The sequence below is a fragment of the Desmodus rotundus genome, chromosome 3, assembly GCF_022682495.2.
Source record: "Desmodus rotundus isolate HL8 chromosome 3, HLdesRot8A.1, whole genome shotgun sequence".
NCBI lineage: Eukaryota > Metazoa > Chordata > Mammalia > Chiroptera > Phyllostomidae > Desmodus > Desmodus rotundus.
Genome location: NC_071389.1, coordinates 33,106,965 through 33,127,675, shown reverse-complemented (window position 1 = coordinate 33,127,675; position 20,711 = coordinate 33,106,965). Strand labels below are relative to the sequence as shown.

At 33.2% G+C, this 20,711-nt stretch overlaps 1 protein-coding gene across 3 annotated transcripts in view; it reads left to right on the top strand.

Annotated features, from left to right (window-relative positions):
• Positions 1-20,711, top strand: part of AGBL4 (AGBL carboxypeptidase 4) — a 1,086,758-nt gene that overhangs the window by 172,510 nt on the left and 893,537 nt on the right. For all 3 annotated transcript variants that reach the window (XM_045204170.2, XM_045204171.3, XM_024571127.4), the window contains exon 3: positions 8,763-8,887. In XM_045204170.2, coding sequence (XP_045060105.2) covers positions 8,763-8,887 — 125 coding nt within the window. The remainder of the gene's footprint in view (positions 1-8,762; positions 8,888-20,711) is intronic.

The following is a 20,711-nucleotide window of genomic DNA, read 5'->3' as shown; positions in this document are numbered from 1 at the left end:
CATTTATTTTTGCATACAGTTTTTTCCTTCTTTTTGAAAACAGAAGGCTCAAATATTTCTCTGTAGAGAGTGATTTTTGAGGGGGAGCTTCTTTATATTCCTGGAATACAGAAGAAAATTTGGCCAAAATAAATAAGGAAAATAAGTACCTCATTATTCTGGAAAATCAGGTGAACATAAGTTTTATATAAAGAAAATAAGCCAACATTTAGAGGTTACATACATAAGCTGTTTACATTGACTGACTTCTTAAAATAACCTTCAGTGGACAAATACAGGAAAATATCTTTTAAAATAATTTTAAAGATCCATTGTTGGAATTCTTGGGGTTTTTTTTTTTTTTTTTGGACCAGTTTATGTTTCTCTGTTGTAGATGTAACAATAACTCCCTTTTGCACAACATCCTATGATGTTCTTCTGGGGATTTTTCCATCAGAGCCCTTGATGCTATGAATTTAAATGATCTACTTGTGTATTTATCACTCTAGCTTGAGTATAAGCCCCATGAAAGCAGGGACTAATTTTTTTAATGTTTGTATTCCCAGGGCCCAGAACAAGGTCTGGAACAGAATATACTTTGAAAATGTTGCCACATTGACTCTATTTATATTACTTAACTTTGGGAGCTTGCTTTTATTTATACATTTATTCAACAGATGTTTATTGAATACCTAGTTTGGGCTTGATAAAGTGACAGGTGTTGGGGGTACAACAGTAGACAAGACAGAAATATATTTTTGGGCTTACATTCTTACCAGAGGGGACAAAAATAAACAATACTTATAATAAATAAGTTATTCTTATGCTTGAATGTGGTGAGTGCTGTGGGAAAATTAGGGCAGGTGAGAGGAATCAGGAATGTGGGAAAATAGTATTTTGCAATATTAAATATGGTGGTCAGGTTGGGCTCATTGAGGAAGTGAAATTTGACCAACAATGTGAAGGAGGTTGGGGAGTCATCTGTGTAGAAATGTGTGAAACAGAAGTTTAGGAGAGGAAATAGATATTGGAAATACATTAAAGTGGTGTGCCTGACATATGAGAGAAATAGTAAGGAGACCAAGTGGTGAACATGCTAAGAGGTGAGGTCCGACAGCTGAAAGGGAGAGACAGATTATATAGAATCTTTTAAAAACTTTGAGTTTTACTCTGAATGAAATGCTAAACCTCTTCAAGAATTTGAAAAATGTGCAACATGATTTCTCATGCTTTGGAAAGATTATTTTGGCTATTGTGTTGAGAGTAGAATGTAGAGGGACAAACAAGGAGAACAGAGAGGAACTACCCAGGTGGAAAAAGAGTGGTATCTGTGGAGGTTGTGGGAAGTGGCTGAATTCTAGATGTATTTGAAAGTACTCATTAGTGACTTAGTTATTCAGTATGGCAGTAAGAGAAGACTCAAGGTTGACTCTAGTGTTTTTTGCTTAAACACTAAGAAATTTATATACATGATTTGTTTAATCTTTATAACAATACAATAAACAAAATCTTCTTTTGACAAACAAGAGAACTGAGGTCTAGAACAGTTAGGAGATTTGTCTTCATATTTCAAAATTAGTAAGTGGCAGGATGAGGGTTAAAATCTGTGTCTGTCTAATCTTGAGGCTTATGATCTTTCCAATTCATAACAGTAGAATAGATGGTCTCTCCTAAAATTTGTAACTGTGGCCTTTAGCCCTGTTTTTTAGGTTTTAAATTTCCAAGTGTTGCTTGACTCAGTGCCATCCTCCCAAAATGAAAAATTGATATAAAAAGTAGTCATAGGCTGGATGTATTCCTGGATGTATTCCTGGATGTATTCCTGGATGAATTCCTGAAAGAACCTAAGGCAGAACTCCAAAACCCCCTGCACGGTCACGCCCTTGATACTGACAGCACAGGGATTTTACAGGTACAGCTCCAATATAGGTAACCTTAAAATCAAAAATTATAAAATACACAAGGAAACAACATTGTGTACACGGAAGCTAGCAAACTCAATAAATGCTAGGATTAAAGACATGAATCACCAGATTAAGGAAGAACAACAATTCCTGAAAAAAATAAGTAGAACTAAATCCTTCACTTTTCCTCGGTATGTAGTAGTGAAACCAAAATACTGTAGCTAAAGAAAAGTTCTCAAAATCAATGAGGGAAAAATGTTTTTATTTTTATTTTAAAAAAAATTTATTGTATTTTTTCCATTAGCATTTAGTCCCCTTATGCCCTCTCTCCCCTGCAGTCACCACAGTGTTTTCCATGTCCATTAGTCAGGTGGACAAGAATACTTTAAGAGGAGTGGTGGTCCTAAGGTTCTTGAATTTTGAGGAGAGGTAGGTAGAGATATTTATATTTATACTTTTTATGCCAACTATTGATCTTAAAAAAATTTAAGAATAATAACTACTAGAACATAAATAAAATGGAAACTTCCAAATTGGCAGAGAGGAAGAATAGAAATAAAGAAAACCTGATTTAGTGGAAGAAAAGATAGAAGAAGCATAATAGGAGTAAAATAATTATGAAAAAAAGATGATAAAAACTCAGGAATTACAATAAATGTGAATGGACTTTATTTCCCAGTTAAAATACAAGGATATGAGATTGGATTAAAATTTCAACTATGACCCTGGCTGGTGTGGCTCAGTGGATTGAGTGCTGGCCTGCGAACCAAGAGTTTGCTGGTTTGATTCCCAGTCAGGACACATGCCTAGGATGAGAGTCAGGTCCCCAGTTGGGGGCATGGGAGAGGGAGCCACACATTGATGTTTCTCTCCCTCTCTTTCTCCCTTCCCCTCTCTCTAAAAGTAAATAAATAAATAAAAAATATCAACTATGGTATGATGAATAAGATCAAATGCAATCTGGACTGCTTGGGTTCACAGCCAGGCTCTAAGAATTACTTAGCTTTATGAGCTTAAGTAATTTACTTATCTTTATATCTCAGTTTAATCACAGTAAAATGAGATTGATAATAGAACCTACCACGTAGGGGTGTGATGATGTTTAAATGAGTTAACATAATTTGGTAATCTGATGAATATTTGTCACATAGTAAAAAGTGTGTAATAACTAGCTGTTAATATCAATTTAGAATTAAATGAGTGGACATTTCTAAGCACAAATTTTACATTGTTTCTTCTTTGTACATGAATTCATGTTTTCTTGTTTAGTTTTCCCACATATTTATCCTAAAGTTCTTTATGTCTATTTCTTGAAAGTCTTTTATTGATGACTTTATTATGCCTCTGCTCTCTCTATATAAATATTAAAAGACTTATTTCCCATAACTTAAAAACTACATATTAAGCTACACATTATGCTATTTTGATAATTGTTAAATATAAAATTAAAATTATCAATATGTCTCTCAGTTAAGTGAATTAAACTAATCCTTCCTTTTTCTTTGTAGCCATTCTAATGTTGTATAGTGGTATCTCGTTATGGTTTTAATTTGTATTTCCTTGATGATGGTGTTTAGCATCTTCTATATGCTTTTTAGCCACATGTCCTTTATTAAGTGTCTATTCAAACCTGTGGCTCATTTTCTGATGAGGTTGTTGGTATTGAGCTCTTTGTATATTCTGAATGCAAGTTCTTTGTTAACGTGACAAATATATTTTCCCAATCTGTTGCTTTACTTTTCATTTTTTAGTGGTACCTTTCAAACAGCTAAAGTTTTGAAAAAAATTTAACTGAATAATTTTTTTTTAATATTTAATATTTTATATTTTCTGTGTTTTATATAAGAAATCTTATTTAAAGGCCGTAAAGACTTTTCTCTTATGATTTCTTCTACAAGTTTTATAATTTTAGGTTTTATATTTGGATCTATGATTCATTTTGAGTTAATTTTTGTATATGATTTTAAGTAACAGTTGATACTCACTTTTAGCACAATTTTTTGATAAGACTTATTTCCTCATTTAATTGCCTTGCACATCATTTATGTGTGGTTCTATTTCTGGACTCTATTCTGTTTCATTGATGTATATGTCTATTTTTCTGAATACCAAACTATCTTGATTACTGTAATAGTTTAGCATATTTTTCTTTATTAAAATTGTTTTGATTATACTAAGTTCTTTGTATTTTCATATATGATTAGAATAAGGTAGTCAATTTCTAACAAGAGTTTTTTTTGACTTGATTGTGATTCTATTGAGTATCCATATATATATCTCAATTTGGGGTAACTAACATCTTTTTTTCCAGCATTTTTTTATGGTTCAAGTATAGTCGTCTCCATTTTCACCCCACCAGGCCCCCCTGCCTACCCTTCTCCACCTCCCACCCTCAATCCTATTCCCCTTTGGCTTTGTCTGTTGGTCCTTCATACATGTTCCTTGATGACCCTTCCCATTCTTTCCCCTGTTATCCCTCCCCATGCCCCTCTGGTTACTGTCAGTTTGCCCTTTATTTCAATGTGACTGGTTATATTTTGCTTGCTTGTTTGTTTTGTTGATTAGGTTCTACTTACAGGTGAGATCATATGGTATTTGTCTTTCACCACCTGGCTTATTTCACTTTCTCTAGTTCCATGACATCTTAACAATTTTGAATCTTCCATCCATGAACATATGACATATATTTCCATTTTATTTTAGTGGTCTTTAAATTCTCTCAGCAATATTTTATAATTTTCAATGTAAAAAACTTAGACATATGAGGCTGGATTATTTGTAGGTATTTTGTGGTTTGAGTGTTACTGCAAATGGGATTCTTAAATTTTTATTTTCCATTTGTCTGTTGCTAGTGCAAGTGTTTGTCATTGGTACAATTGATTTTTATATATTCACTTTGTATCCAGTGACCTTGCTAAGGTTTTTTTTCTTTTTTTATAATTATTTTTTTTAAGATTAAAAAAATTTACTTTTAGGCAGAGGGGAAGGGAGAAAGGGAGAGAGAGAATCATCAATGTGTGGTTACCTCTTGTGCGCCCCCTACTGGGGACCTGGCCTGCAACCCAGGCATGTGCCCTGACTGGGAATCAAACTGGCAACCCTTTGGTTCACAGGCCAGCACTGAATCCACTGAGCTACACAAGCCAGGGCGCTAAAATTTTTTTATTAATTAGTTCAAACAATTGTTCTGTAGATTTTCTGGGATTTTCTATGTAAATAGCCCTATCATCTGCAGTAAGGACAATTTTATTTTTTCTTTCCTGACTTGTATGTCTTTTTTTTTCTTTTCTTTTCTTACATTATTGCAGTAGCTAGGCTTTCCAGAATGATGTTGAATACATGCAGTGAAAGTAGACATCCTTCCCTTACTCTTGATCTCAGGGAGAAGCAATTTAATTTTGTGTCATTAAGTATGATATTAGCTATAGTTTCTTTTAAAAAAGCACATGCCACTTACCAGTTATTAGGATGTTACTCAAACTATCCATAGTTTGAGTAATGTTTTTTTTTTTAATGATGAATGCATGTTGGATTATGTCCATTTTTTTTGTATCTACTGATACAGTAATATGGTGAATATGGTGAATTACACTGCTTGATTTTCAAATGTTAAACAACCTTGCATCCTTTGGCTAAACCCTACTTACACTTATTTTGTTAAATTTATCTTAAGTATTTTGTATTTTGTGATGGTATTGTAACTGACATTGTTTCCTTAATATCATTTTGAGCTTGTTCATTGCTAGTGCTTAGGTATACAATTGATTTCTGTACATCGATCTGCATCCTGCACCCTTGCTGCAATACTTTTTTTCTTAGCGTCAATAGCTTTGTGTGCATGTGTGTGTGGGTTTCTTATGTAAAATCTCATGTCATTTGCAAATACATATAATTTTCTTTTCCCATATGAATGATTTTTTTATCTTTATACTTGTTCTGACTAGAATCATCTCTACAATGTTGAATAGAAATGGTGAGAGCAAACATGTTCACCTTGTCCCTGATTTTAGGGGGAAAGCTTCTAGCCTTTAACCATTAAGTATGCTATTAGCTGTTTGTTTGTTTTTATATTCCCTTCTGATTCTTAGTGTTTTTATCATGAAAAGTATTAAATTTTGTGAATTATTTTTTCTGCAGTTATTGAGGTGATCATGTTTCTTGTCCTTTACTCTATTAATGTAGTATATTGCATTAATTGATTTTCATATGTTGAACTAATACTGAATTTCTGGGATGAATCCCACTTGCCATGATATATAATCCTTTTTATGTATTGCTGGATTTGATTTGCTAGTATGTTGTTCAATAACTATCTTGTTATTCATTTTGGTATTGCCTTTTTGTTTCTTATTACTCCGCTATTCTTTTACTTTCTTCATTTGGGTTAATAACATTTTTTTTCAGTATTTCATGTATTTTTTTGACTTTACTTTCCCCCTAAGAAGGTTTATTAGCCTGTAAAAGATAATCAAAAGCTTTATAAGAATCTAAATCCACCTAATCATAAGGGATTTTAATTTTTAATTTAGAAAATGGAGACAACTGTATTTGAACAATAAAAAATATTTAGTGTTATTAAAAAAATTTTATTGTTGTTCAATTACAGCTGTCCCCATTTTTCCCCCATTGTTCTCCCCTGCCCTGTCCACCCCCCCTTCCACATTCAATCCTCACCCCATTGTCCTTGTTCATGGGTTAGTATTTTATATTTTCTTAGTAATATTTTTATTTTATTTTAATGGTTGTTCTAGAGTGAATAATAGACATACATGATTTAACAAACTATTTAAAACACTTTTTGTTTAAAGTTTATTTTTAGAGTGCTTTTAGGTTTATAGAAAAATTGAGAGGAAGGTATAGAGATTACCCTATGTACTCCTTGACCCCACACATGCATAGACTTCCCATTGTCAGTATCCCCCACCAGAGTAGTATATTTGTTAAAATTGATGAACCTACATTGATACATCATAATCACTCGAAGTCTATAGTTCACTCTTGGTTTTGTACATTCTATTGGTTTAGATAAATATATAATTACAAATATCCATTCTTATACTTTCATCGCTCTAAAACATTTTTGTGCTCTGCAATAATCCCTTCTTGCATTTGTTCATTCTGGTTTTCTTCTGATACATCTTTTACATGTGTGGTAGATAATTTGTTATTATTCCACTGGTTTCTGGGGCTTTGTTCATTTTTATTCAGTGTTTTCTCTCTCTCTCTGTTTTTCATATCATATGACTTGTTAATTGATTCATGAATGTCACTGACTCTTTCTTTATTATTTCTAATCTAGTGTTAAGCCCATTCAGTTCATTTTACATTTCAATTATTGTGCTTTTTAGTTGTAGACTTTTTATTTGGTCCATATAAAAAGTTGCCATTTCTGTGATCAAATTTCCTGTTTGTTCACACATGAAAATTATATTTTTCTTTAATACTTTTCGGTTTTGGAATTTATTTATTTATTTATTTTAGGATTTTATTTATTTATATTTAGAGAGAGGAGAGGCGGGAGAAAGAGAGGGAGAGGAACACCTATGTGTGATAGAAACATCCATAGGACTATATTTATAATAGCCAATTTCAAGTCCTTGTCTGCTAAATTATACATCTGATCTCATTGTAGATTTATATTGTTTCTCTCCACTCCCTTGGCTATAGCTGATATATGTATATATATATTTGAATGTCTAGTAACTTCGGATACAATGGATGATACATTTTAGAGAATGGATTCTTTTATCTTCTTCTGAGGCAAATGGATGTTTATTGTTGAAGGCCCCAAGAGGGTAAACAACTTACCCATTGTTGCACAGTAAGTCACTTGAGCCAGAATTCGGGTCTGCTGACTCACATGCCTAGTGCTCCATCTGTTACAACACATTGGGTGCTCAAAAACACAAAACCCTCCCAAAATTGGTGCCAGTAGAACTAGTAAAAGAAACAATTTAAAATTTTTGCACATGTAAGGTTAAACTTTAATTCTGAACGGTTTTTTCTGACAAAGACACTAGAGTTCACTTTAAAGCAACATATCGCTGTGCTCTTCAAGTGCAATACAATACTGACTTCTCAATCAATTGCTGTGCTGATGTCTGTAGTCATCTTTACTCTTCTTTAGCTATTGATGATCTGGTTTAGGAATTGGCCAAACTCTGACTGTTTTTCCATCCTACTATTTACATTTTGGGCAATTCACTGCGTATTTGAATATCAGAGAGAGGAGAGACAAAGAATAGAATCACACTTAAGTTTATACACTTCTGATATAACTGTTCTGTTGTTGGAGAGAATAGAAATTTCATGGTTTGTGAATTTACCATTATTATGCTTACATAGTAACTGCTAATTTTTATTTAGAAACTTTCTCTACATGTTCTGTAACATGTTCTGATAGAAATTTGAAGATGTACCAAACATAGCACAAATGCATAGCCCACTTGCATTTGAGAGTTAAGTAAGATCAAATATATTAGAGGTAATTTGTATACCATAAAGCTTAATACAAAATACTTAAGGTATTATCTTCCTTGTTTTTTGAACTAGGAAACTGAAGTTTGGTTGTAATTCTCACTTGATGTATGGAGTTTGACATGTGCTCCATACAGCATACCTATCTGTCAAAGACACAAATGGATCTGCTGGGTAATAAACATTAGAAAAGCTGCTTGCACAACAGCCTGGCATAGCTGAAAGCCTTTTCTTATCCTGGGCTGCATTCAGAGTTGGCAGCCTTAGAGACTGTGAATGCTGTACCTATATGTACTGAATGATAGCAAGTGTTGCTGCCAGAGCTCCTAATGTGTAAATGTATGTACCATGGAACTGCATGAACTTCTATTACAACCCAGTTCTCTTAATTTTTATTACCAGGTAACCTTGGACGGGTGGACCAGGTCTCTGAGTTTGAGTATGATTTGTTCATTAGGCCGGACACCTGTAATCCACGCTTCCGAGTCTGGTTCAACTTTACTGTTGAAAACGTGAAAGAATCACAGGTGAGGGAAATAGTACACACCTTCACTTTGGTTTTGGTAAAATGCTTTTCTTAAATTTTAGGAATATTAAAAATTAATGACCATATCATTTTGTTTCAAGAGATGTAGAGAAATAGGTATATTGTATTTATTATCTATCAGTTTTTAAATAATACAAATAGATTATCTGAGAACAAAATGTTATTCTTTACAGATGGGAGCATTAAGTTGATATTTGAAGCTTCCTTGAGGAACACAATAAGAAACCATAGAAAGTGCCTTGTATTATTTTTATTATGGTGTGCTATATTATTTCTTCTTTATAAAATTTTTAATCATTATACCTTTCTCACAGGGTCTCAGTTTCAGAAAATGCTTTTTGTGTATAAAATAAGATGTTTATATCTCAAAACAGTATGATTCTTGTAACTCATTCTATTTTCCAATTGCTTTGGCTGGTGGAAAACTCAGAGCCAATTTTATAGCGCACTCTAATGATTGTGGCAAACTTTTTTACTTTTGTTTCTATGTACTGACTTTTTAAAAAATCCAATCATATTAATCTGTCTTTTATCCAGGATTTCATCAATTACATTTTCTAATAGTATGATTTTATAATCCCATTCAAATCTGTGTTGAGTGAGAGAGTGTATTGATGAAAAGAGAACTTATGCTTTGAATAAACATTAATAAAAATCTAATCCTAGTAAATCAGTTATCATTCTGTTATATTGAGACAGCTCATCATGGAAGGCTCTCCACAAACTTTGTACACATGGAGGCATGATTCTTTTAAGCAGATGAAAGCGTAGCCCTATAACCTAACCTCTGTCTTCTTCATTCAGGGACTTTTTTTTTCTTTAGTATCTTTAGGAGAAAGTGAGCAGCTTAATTTTCCCTCCCAAGTCAATCTATCCTATTTGCTTTCACCTGGTTGCTTGCTTCTCTCTATTTCTCTCAACTGCAACTTGAATTGTGTATCAGGCAGTGCTCAGTGTCTGGAATTTAGGGACTGTAGTCTCCTTTGGTACAGTGCTGTTCCTGGCCCACTGGCTTCAGCAGAGAAGGGGTGTGGGAACAGCCATGCCACTTTACTACCAATTCCCTTAATTTTTCCTACAACATCGCTGACACAGGACTTGGTGTATGCAATGTTTACTGAAGTCTAGGGACTAACTGGAAGAAATTAAAAAATATATGGGGGACCTCTGAACATGGTTAGCTAAATATGATTTCTCTCAGCATTTTAGGAGAAGTGGGGGAAAAAGTTAAACTATGTACAGAGAGCTACCCGGAGATGAACTTTAGTTCCTGGCTTTGCTTCTTGGTTTTACTTCTCTCCCATGGGAAAATCCTTTTTCACAGTAAGAATAACAGCATTTCTCCTCTCCACCCAATTTAGGAAAGCCTGCACTTTACCTGTAGGAGTTCACATGACTCTAGGATTGTCCAGCTTATTCCACCAAGACAATCAGTACTTCTCAAAGTACATCTTCCAGAGTCTGTGTTATTGAGTCTTGAGAATATAACTCACAGCGGAAGGCTGTAGCCCGATGTGTTAGACCGAGTCTTGCCATTCTAAATCTGAGCCCCCTGTGAAGATCTCTCTGCTGTCATGAGGTAGGCACAGAACCTCTTATTCCTCTGTTGGTGTTCCTGTCTCATGTTAGTCCATAACGGTTGGCACATATACACACTACTGAAAAGCAATAATTGTGAGACAATGTAATCAATTCATACGAAGGACCAGAAACATTTTTTTAAAGGAGTATTATATGCCAGGATTTCTAAAGGCACAAAGGGAATTACTCTTTTCCTCTTTATGCACAACATATGTACATCCTTCACCTTGCCTACTGTATCCAGGAATCCACTGACTCCTAAGAAATGAGACCTATTACTTTTCAAACAACCGCATCATCTATCCTCATATCTTTTGCTAAACAGAAACTTAGTGGAGACTCTGAAATTATAGTGTTTCTTTAATTTCGTGCCACTTAAATTCACCCCCTAGTTCTTTCATTTAAATCTGTTTACAAAGAATATTATTATGTAGCTACTATGGAGGTCTGGAGGAGGGGTGGGAGGTGAGGTAACTAGAAAGTTAGGGAAATTTTGTTTGTAAGTTATAATGCCTGAGACGGTCTTTTGTATAAGTTGCTCATACATTAGAGTGTTTCTTGGTTTTGGCTTCTCTACTTTGCTTACAAGTATGTTTTTGTTGTTGTTTAAAATGTCTCTTCCAGAGTGTTAAAATATTCATATTACATGTTAAAATCATGCAGCCTCTTTTGCAGTCTTGTCTACCATTTAAATAAGCAAATAACATGAATGTATCTCAAGGGATTATTGTAGTAAGAGAGTTGGTACTGTTCTATAGATCCTTATTTTTAAAGTTGGACGAATCAATATTTTCTGCCTCTCTATATTCTCTTAATATCCAGAACTGTCCTACCTTTGTTACAATTAGAAGTCATGAACATGTTCATCTGGTTGCCTGGAGGCTGATGCTTTATCATCCCCTTTCCGTGGGCCACTGCTTCATCAACTAAAATCATATTATATTTATGGAAATCTATCTCAAAAAGGCATAAAGATCTGCTGAAAAGATACAATATATATCTCTAGCTCACAGGATATTTGTTTTCATGGTTGTGTACATGAAAGGGAATGATTTACTATTAAGTTTGACTTGTGAGGTCTGTTTTTATAATGTCTCTTCTTATAATCTTTTTTCATCTCTCCAATTTCCGTTAAAATGAGACCTGCCTGAATGTAATCTAGTCAGGAACCTTATTTCGGGTTTGGTACTAGAGAGCAAAAGAAATATTAGTCATCAAAGGCTGACTTCATTAAATGAATGTTAAAAATCATAGCAGCAAATATGTTGTATAAACAGGTCTAGCTTTTGAGTTACTTTTCTTGATATTTTTAGGAAGTGATAAGAACTTGGAATGTACAGTGTTGTATTCCAGGACTGATATATTAACCTCCAAAAGAGGTGGCTAAGTAGTGCATTTGCAAGAGTTTATGAAACTTGAACATTCTTGTACCTTTATCGATAAGTAATTTTCTCTCTGAAAAACCTGTGTTAAATGTTCTTATGTGAAAATTTACTATTGATGCAACAGAATACTCATGTGATAATGTAAAAAAATCATCCTGTTTAAATATTCATGATATAACTTCAGCCAATGAGAGGAAATAAAATGGTATGCCTCGACTATTTAAACTGTTTCTTTTCCTTTATATTGTTTATACCTTTTAAAATTTATTTTCCCCTTACTGATTATTAAAGTACCTGATTCTTAATATAGTAAATTTTGAAAATGTAGATAATTGTTAGAAGGAGAGGAAAACAACTCCACCTACCCATAATCTTACTACCAAAAGCATAAAACTATTAACCTTTGGCATATTTACTTCCAGGCTTATTTATTTTCTACTTTACATTTTGAAGCATGATTTAAGTTGGCACTGTATATATTTATTATGTCTTACTTTTAAAGAAACAAAACAGTATCACAAAGCAGTATCACAAAGCAGTATCACAAAGCAATTTAAAAGTTTCATAAACATGGCTCTATAATAACTATTTACTATTGGGCCATTTTCTTACTCTTGGGCATAAAGATTATTTTCCATGAACTGTAGTTATAAATAATTCTGTAGTGAACATCTTTATGCATGAAATGTTACCCACATTTTATTTTGCTTTCTCAGGATAAATTCCTATGAGAGGAATTGATGGCCAAAGGAAATGAATATTTTGATGCATACTTCTAAATTGCTGCCAGAAAATTTATACTATCTCAGCAGTAAATGAGATGATTTCCTTTGAATTTCTTGCTTTGTGTTATGAACTCAGATGTTCATACATCCAGATTAAATTGATTCTTTTTTCTCACTTTGAAACTTCACACAAATGAATGGGATATGCAATGTTTCAGTCTTTTAGTCATAATGGAATAAATTGTATTCCAGCAATAACATGAGACAACAAAACAGATCTATTTATTATTTTTACCTTTTTCTTAATTCACCAATCCTTTTATATATGTGTCCCAACAAATTGTAATCTGGAATATGTAATAGATTTAAAAAAATTTTTTAAACAATGAAGTATTTCTCACATTACTGTAAGCAGTACTGTAGCTTTTTTTTTTTTTTTAATTTTTTTTTTTTTTTATTGTTATGCAATTACAGTTGTATGCCTTTTCTCCCCATCCCTCTACCCCACCCCAGGTGAACCCACCTCCCTCCCCCCTCTCCACCCTCCCCCTTGGTTTTGTCCATGTGTCCTTTATAGTAGTTCCTGTAATACCCTCTTCCCACTATCCCCGCCCCCACCCCCCCACCCCCGCCCTGGCTATTGTTAGATTGTTCTTAACTTCAATGTCTCTGGTTATATTTTGTTTGCTTTTTTCTTCTATTGCTTATGTTCCAGTTAAAGGTGAGATCATATGGTACTTGTCCCTCACTTCCTGGCTTATTTCACTTAGCATAATGCTCTCCAGTTTCATCCATGCTGTTGCAAAGGGTATAAGCTCCTTCTTTCTCTCTGCTGCGTAGAATTCCATTGTGTAAATATACCATAGTTTTTGGATCCACTCGTTTGCTTAAACATACATGCACACACATGACAACACACACACTCTTTTATATGTAACATATCTGGTAATAATTTTAAAATTCAGAGAAGAGGTGGTCATTAGAGAATACAATGAATGAAAGAAAGTTGAAGGAATTGCAATTATTGCAATTATTTGTAATATTAAGGGATAGAATTGACTATGAGAGTAGCTAGATGAAGTATAATGGAAGATAAGATATTGGAGAAGAGGAGCTCAGAGTAGCCAAAATGTTGGAAAAATTGTCTCTGTAGATATTGGAGAAATATCAGTGGGGCCTTTACTACAATCATTGAGAAGTGAAGAAGAATGGCAGGGGAGTAGCAAGACGACATCAATAATGAGAGGTAGTGAAAGGATAATGTGACGAAATGAAATGTCAAAGCTATGTTCATGGAGGTGAAGGCTTCAATATTATATAGACATGGTTCTCCCCAAATCAACTTAATTTGAATACAGTTCTAATCAAAATCTGGCCCAATTTATTTCATAAAACTTGACAAGATAATTCTCAAATTCATGCAGGAAAACAAAGGGCCAAAAATAGCCAGGCCTGCTTTGAAGAATAATAATGAATGGGTATTTTTTTTAATGGAAACTTGTATTTCAGCTTACAATTTTTATTTAAAGCAAAAGTGATTAAAATAGAATGGCTTTGACATAAGAATGGGCAAATAGTCTAAACTAGAGATTTACAACCTTTTTTATCTCGTGGCTCATATAAAGTAATTACTAAAATTCTGTGGCACACCAAAACGTATTTTTTGCCAATATGACCAAAAAATAGGTATGATTTTGATTCATTCACACAGAATGTATATAGGGTTGGCTGTTGTCATTTTTTATTTGACAATCTAAAAGAAAAGAGGTCAGTGCCCCTGAGTAAATAGTCAGGTATATGTTTTAAAAATTCTTTTTTAGAACTTTATTTTTATTGTTTATGCTATTACAAATGTCCCCATTCCTGCCTCTCCCCCGCTTTGTCCATCTCCATCCTGTCCTTGCCCCACCTTCCCTCGGGCCATCACTGCACTGTTGTCAGTGTCCATGGTTTATGCCTATGGGCTCTTTGGTGAATCCTTTCACCTTCTTTTATCCAGTCCCTACCCGCCCCCCCCCCCACCGACATTTAGTCTGTTCTATGTATCCATGCCTCTGTTTCTAGTTTGTTTGTTAAATTATCTTTTTCATTAGCTTCCACATATAAGTGAGAGCATATGTTATTTGTCTTTCACTGGTTTATTTTAGTTAGCATAATACTCTCCACATCCATTCATGCTGCTGGAAAAGTTAGGAATTCCTTCTTTTTTACTACTGCAGGGTATTACCTTGTGTAAATGTACCACAGCTTTTTAAAATCTACTCATCTACTGATGGGCACTTGGGCTGTTACCAGATATGGGCTGTTGTAAACAACTTTGCTATGAACATTGGAGTATATATATTCTTTCAAATTGATGTTTTGGGATTCTTAAGATAGATAGCCAGCAGTGGAATTGCTGGGTCAAAGGGCAGTTCCATTTTTAATTTTTTGAGGAAACTCCATACTGTTTTCTGCAGTGGTTGCACCAGCCTGCATTCCCACCAACAGTGCACTAGGGTTTCCTTTTCTCCACCTCCTCGCCAGCATATTTTAAAAATTCTTGTGACACACCAGTTGAAAATCACTGGTTTGAATGAATGGACTGGAACTCAGAAACAAGGCCATTTATATAAGGGACTTGATATCTGAGAGAGGATACATTACAAAACAGTAGCAATAGTAGGGTCTATTCAATCAGTAGAGTTGTATGGCAAACAATACCCGTATACCCGATGACTTCAAAAAACCTTACAGGATGATTAAAAACTTAAATATGAAGTAAAATTACATATTTAAATGATGAAAATAAAATTAAATATAAAACATTATATTGGTTTTGGAAATAGAATTGAATTTTCTGTGCAAGGTACAGAACAGCAACATCATAAAGAAATAAATCGATACTTTTGTGTTTATAAAAATAAGGTCTATGTAACAAAAGGCCTAAAGTTGAAAGATATAGACTGTCCTGAGAAAAGAAAGTTGTGCAATATATTACCGGTATAAGATTGGTATCCAAAATATATAGAGCTCTTACCAAAAAAAGAAAGAAAAAGAACCAAATAAGCCAAAGATATAAACAGGCAACTCATAGAAAACTAAATCATAAAGCAAATAGAATTATTCTCAAAAAAGTTTGGTTGGGGAGAAAAAGGAGGAGAGAAATTGCTCTCAAGTGTACTGCCATGTAAAAAACATTTCTAGCTTCTTATTGTTCAAGGGTGGTGATCGTATTAGAATAATAGGAAAAAGCATGAGCTTTGGCATTAGGATCTTTGTTGTGTTACCTGCTAGCTTTGTGTCCTTGGATAAGTTACATAACCCTGATAAAGTTTAGTTATTCATCTTTAAATTTGGTTTAATACTATTTGCCTTGAGGTATTGTTTTGAAGATTGATAATATATTTTTACAAACCACCTAAACAGTGTCTGCAACACAGGTACATATTTTTATTATTAAAGTAACCTTATTTGTTGAATGAGGTTAATTGCATATTTATTTACTGCAGTGTGGTCTTTGTAAGATACTCCTTAAGTTAACTATATATCTGACTAATGGACCCATAAGTTCTTTGTTCAAGGAAAATTCAGAACAGAAGGTATTATTCATTATATAAATTGTATGGAAGGCTTAAAGATACCAACTATATATCAACTATATTATATCAGTATCAGTGTAAATTCTGCCAATGTGAACACATTTTCATTCTTTTAAGTTTGTTTCTATTTTTTTCATTATAAATCTTTTATAGAGATAAAGTTGAGTTTCTGGAAATTGGTAGCAAGTCTAAGAACTATACCTGGAATTATTTGTTTGTATGTGGTATTCATAAACATAATATACATATATAGCAATGCATTTGTGTTTATGTTAGTGTATTTGTTCATTATATTAGTTACACCTGATACTATTATACTTTTTAAATGATAGCATTCAAATATAAACTTAGCTGGCACTGTATTTTGTAGAATTTTTTAAATAGGCATTTTATAATGGTAATAAACATGAATAATTTCCATATTGCTAAATCCAACAAACATATACGCATTATCTTAATTTATCTTGCATTTGATACTGTTGACAGTTCACTGTTGGAAATTCTGTTACTTTGGCTTTCTAATATCCCTCTCTTTTGATTCTCTTTGTGTCTTCTGATTTTCCTTTATGGGCTTCTCCTGTCATACAAACTCCTTAAACATTAGTATTCACCATGATTCTATCTCATATCATTGCATCTTACATGTCTTTTCTGTATTTCCAATTCTATCTATACTTGAAAATATTTCATGAGAAAAAAATAACTCCTGAATTTAATTGTCTTTTGGACATTACCAAAAATGTTCCATGGTTATCTCAAACTCATCATTTAAAAAAGTGAGCTCCTTATCTTATCCTCTAAATTGATCTCTTCTATCTACTCCATATGCCAGTAAATATTACTACTATCTATGCAACCATTCAAACTGGAAGCATGGGAGTTATCTTGGATTCCTCCCTTGTGGATCCATATCTAAAAGTAATAATAATGATAATTATCATGCTATTAATGTAACCATCATTTATTGGTCACTCATGGTGTTCTAGTACTTGCTAAATGCTTTATATTCAATTTTCACAACTCTGGGAGGTTGGGCTATTGTTATTTTAATTTTATGGATGACAAAATCAAATTTGCCTTTTGATTTTACCACCTTTAAAATCATTTCCTGAATTTATGTATCTTTCTGTATCTGCTACAATCATTCAAGTTCAATCTATTATTTTATGTTCCTTGGAATATAGCAGTTGTCTTCCAACATATAGTTTTGTCCAGGGTTTTGTGTTAATTTAATTCCATTATTCATTATTGGAATTATTATACATTGTTCTACTATGTACACTGCAAATTTGACCTTGCCATTCCCCTGCTAAGCCTCTTAAATAGTTCCCGATTGTGTTTAGAGTAAAAGCATAATCTGGCCCTATTTACTCTATCTTGCCATAAGTACCTATTGGCCTTCTTGTAGTTTCCTGTAGAGACCATGTTGTTTTACACATTCCTGCCCAATGTTGCCCTTCCAACATTTCCTTATTTGAAGTAAGCTCAAATTTTGGAGTTAGACTGCCATGGTTCCTATTCAACAATGCTTCAGCTATTTACTCTGTGACCTTGGGCAATATATTTTATGCTTCCTGTGTCTCAGTTGCCTAAACTGATATAATGCATATAAAAAATTTATTGTATATCTATGATATGTCAGACACTGTTACATGTACTAAGTATTCAACATACAACAGAACTGACAAGATCCTTCTTTTCTGGGGAAGCTTATGCCCTATTATGAGAAGAAAGACCAATAAATGAGAGTAAAGACAAAAATAAGATATTTCTAGAAAGTGGCAAATGCTACTACAGTTTCATTATTCAGTTAGAGTGTTTTGCAGGTATTTCCAGTTTTGGGCAATTATGGAGTAAGCAGCTATACATATTCTATTTTTGTTTTTGTGAATATAAGGTATCACTTCATTTGGGTAAATACTTGGGAGCAGGATTGCTTGGTCTTATGCTCTAAGTGTATGTTTAACTTCATGATTAACTGCCAAATTCTTTTCCAAAGTGGCTGTTTTAATTTGCATTTCCATTAGCAATACATGAGAACCCTTGTTACTGCACATCCTTGTTAACACTTGATATTGTCAGTATTTTTAAATCTTAGACATTCTAAGATTAATTCTAAGGGTGTTGTTTTTAATTTATTTTTACATATGGATGTCTAATTATTTCGTTATCATCTGCTGAAAAGACTGCCTTTTTTCTATTGAGTTTTTGCATTTTTGTTTAAAATCAATTGACCATATATGTGTGGATGTATTTCTGGACTCTATTCTGTTCCACTGAACTATGTGGCCCTTCTTTTTCCAATTCCACACCACTGTGATTTCTATAGCTTTATAGTATAAGTCTTGATCTCAGATGGTATAACTATTTCAACTTGTTACTCTTTTAAAAAATATTTGTTGTTATTCTAGCTTCTTTGCTTTTACATGTAAATTTTAAAATAAACCAATTGAGTTCTTTATTTAGCATAGTAAAATATACTTTATTTTTATTTTTTTCCAGTGTTTCTTTTTTTTTATTGTTGTTCAAGTACAGTTGTCTCCATTTTTACCCCACCACTCCCCTCTGTCCCACCCATCCCCTCCTCCCACCCTCAAACCCCCCCTTGGCTTTGTCCATGTGTCCTTTATACTTGTTCCTTGATGGCCTTTCCCCTGTTATCCCCTATTATCCCTCTCCCTCCTCCTCTTAGGTTACTGTCAGACTGTTTTTTATTTCAATGTCTCTGGTTGTATTTTGCTTGCTTGTTTGTTTTGTTGATTAGGTTCCACATATAGGTGAGATCATATGGTATTTGTCTTTCACCGCCTGGCTTACTTCACTTAGCATAATGCTCTCCAGATCCATCCATGCTGTCTCGAAGGGTAGGAGCTCCTTCTTTCTTTCTGCTGTGTAGTATTCCATTGTGTAAATGTGGCAATTTTGAGAAAAGAACAAAGTAGGAGGGATCACTTTACCTGATTTCAAGCTAATTGAGTTCTACAAAAATATCCTGCTTTCCTGCTGGGATTTTGATTGAAATTGTTTTGAACCTTTAGATGTTTAGGAAAATTTGACATATTAACATCTTAAGGATATTGTTTTTCTAATTCATTAACTATGTGGTTCTCTCCATTTCTCTGTGTTATATGGTTACCTTAATCACTTTTTTGTTTTTTATATGGTTTTTTTTTTTTTTTTTGCCATATAGATCTCATATATTTTGTTACATATTTGCCTAAGTTTTTTGTTTTGGGTGCTATTGTAAATGAAATTATTTAAAAATTTAATTTCTGGTTGTTCATTAATAATATATATTAGAGCAATATATTCTGCATCCTTGCTAAACTCACTCATTATTTCTAGTAACTTATTTGTTTATTTGGGATTCTCCACATAGGAAATTATGTTTTCTAGGAATAGCGATCATTTATATCTATATGCCTATTTTTCCTTGTCTTATTCCATCAGCAATGACCTCTAGTACAATGTTAAATAGTAATAGTGAGAATGGACATGCTTACCTATTCCCAATCTTAGGAGAATACGTCTTTCACCCTGAAGTATGATATTACCAGTAATTTTTTAAATATAGATGTTGTTTATTAAATTGAAGACATTCCCTTCCACTTCTAATTTGTTAATAGTTTTTAGAATGAATGGATGTTAAATTTTGTCAAATGCCCCTCCAGGTTAAGCATAGTATAGAGTCACAAAATTTCAGAGTTGAAAATAACCTTCATTATTATTTCCTCATATTCAAGATTTGTACTTTTACTATTATCTGAAAATTATATTCTCAGATAACTAAAATATATAGTTATTCTCTTTAACTAAAAATATGTTCTCTTTAACTAATATATATAGTTGCAGAGAGGACTTTACTGTGTCTTATGTATTTAATTATTTTAATCTATATAGTAAAGATGTGAAGTAAGTATTATTAGGTAAGAAATAGACTCATTAAAGGTGAGTAACTAGCTAGTCAGAAGTGCAGCCACCTTTGACAACTTAACACTCTTCTTCTATACCATGTTCTTTTTGCCTTTTAGTCTCTGTATCCATGTATCCTCTGTATCCATCCCTGAATGCTTTTATATTCTTCATCTACCAAACATTATATATTTTCTTTAATATATGAAAACGTAAGGTTAACAAAGATGAAATGAATCACTCTAAGTCTTATGTCTCATTTATGGTAGAACTCAGCTTACATCCCAGGCCTATTGATTTCCATGCTAGTTCTTTTGCCCCTTCACCGTGGTCTGCTCTGATTTTTATTTTAAATATAGCTTCCTTTTCTTTTCTTATTTTTGTCTCCCACAATGCAAATATCTTGGGAGCCTTGCTAGTGCCTGTCTCGTAATGTCCCATATATAGACTTTTGGCAAACAACTTTCACTTTCAAAAATTAGTGTATCAAATTCAATTTTATACCAAGATTATGCTCGTCTCAATGATTCTATTGCTCTACTGAATTATAAAAGCATGGAAAAGTTACATTTGGAGTTGATACCCTATTTCAGTAGAAAGATACAATTAAAACAAAATTC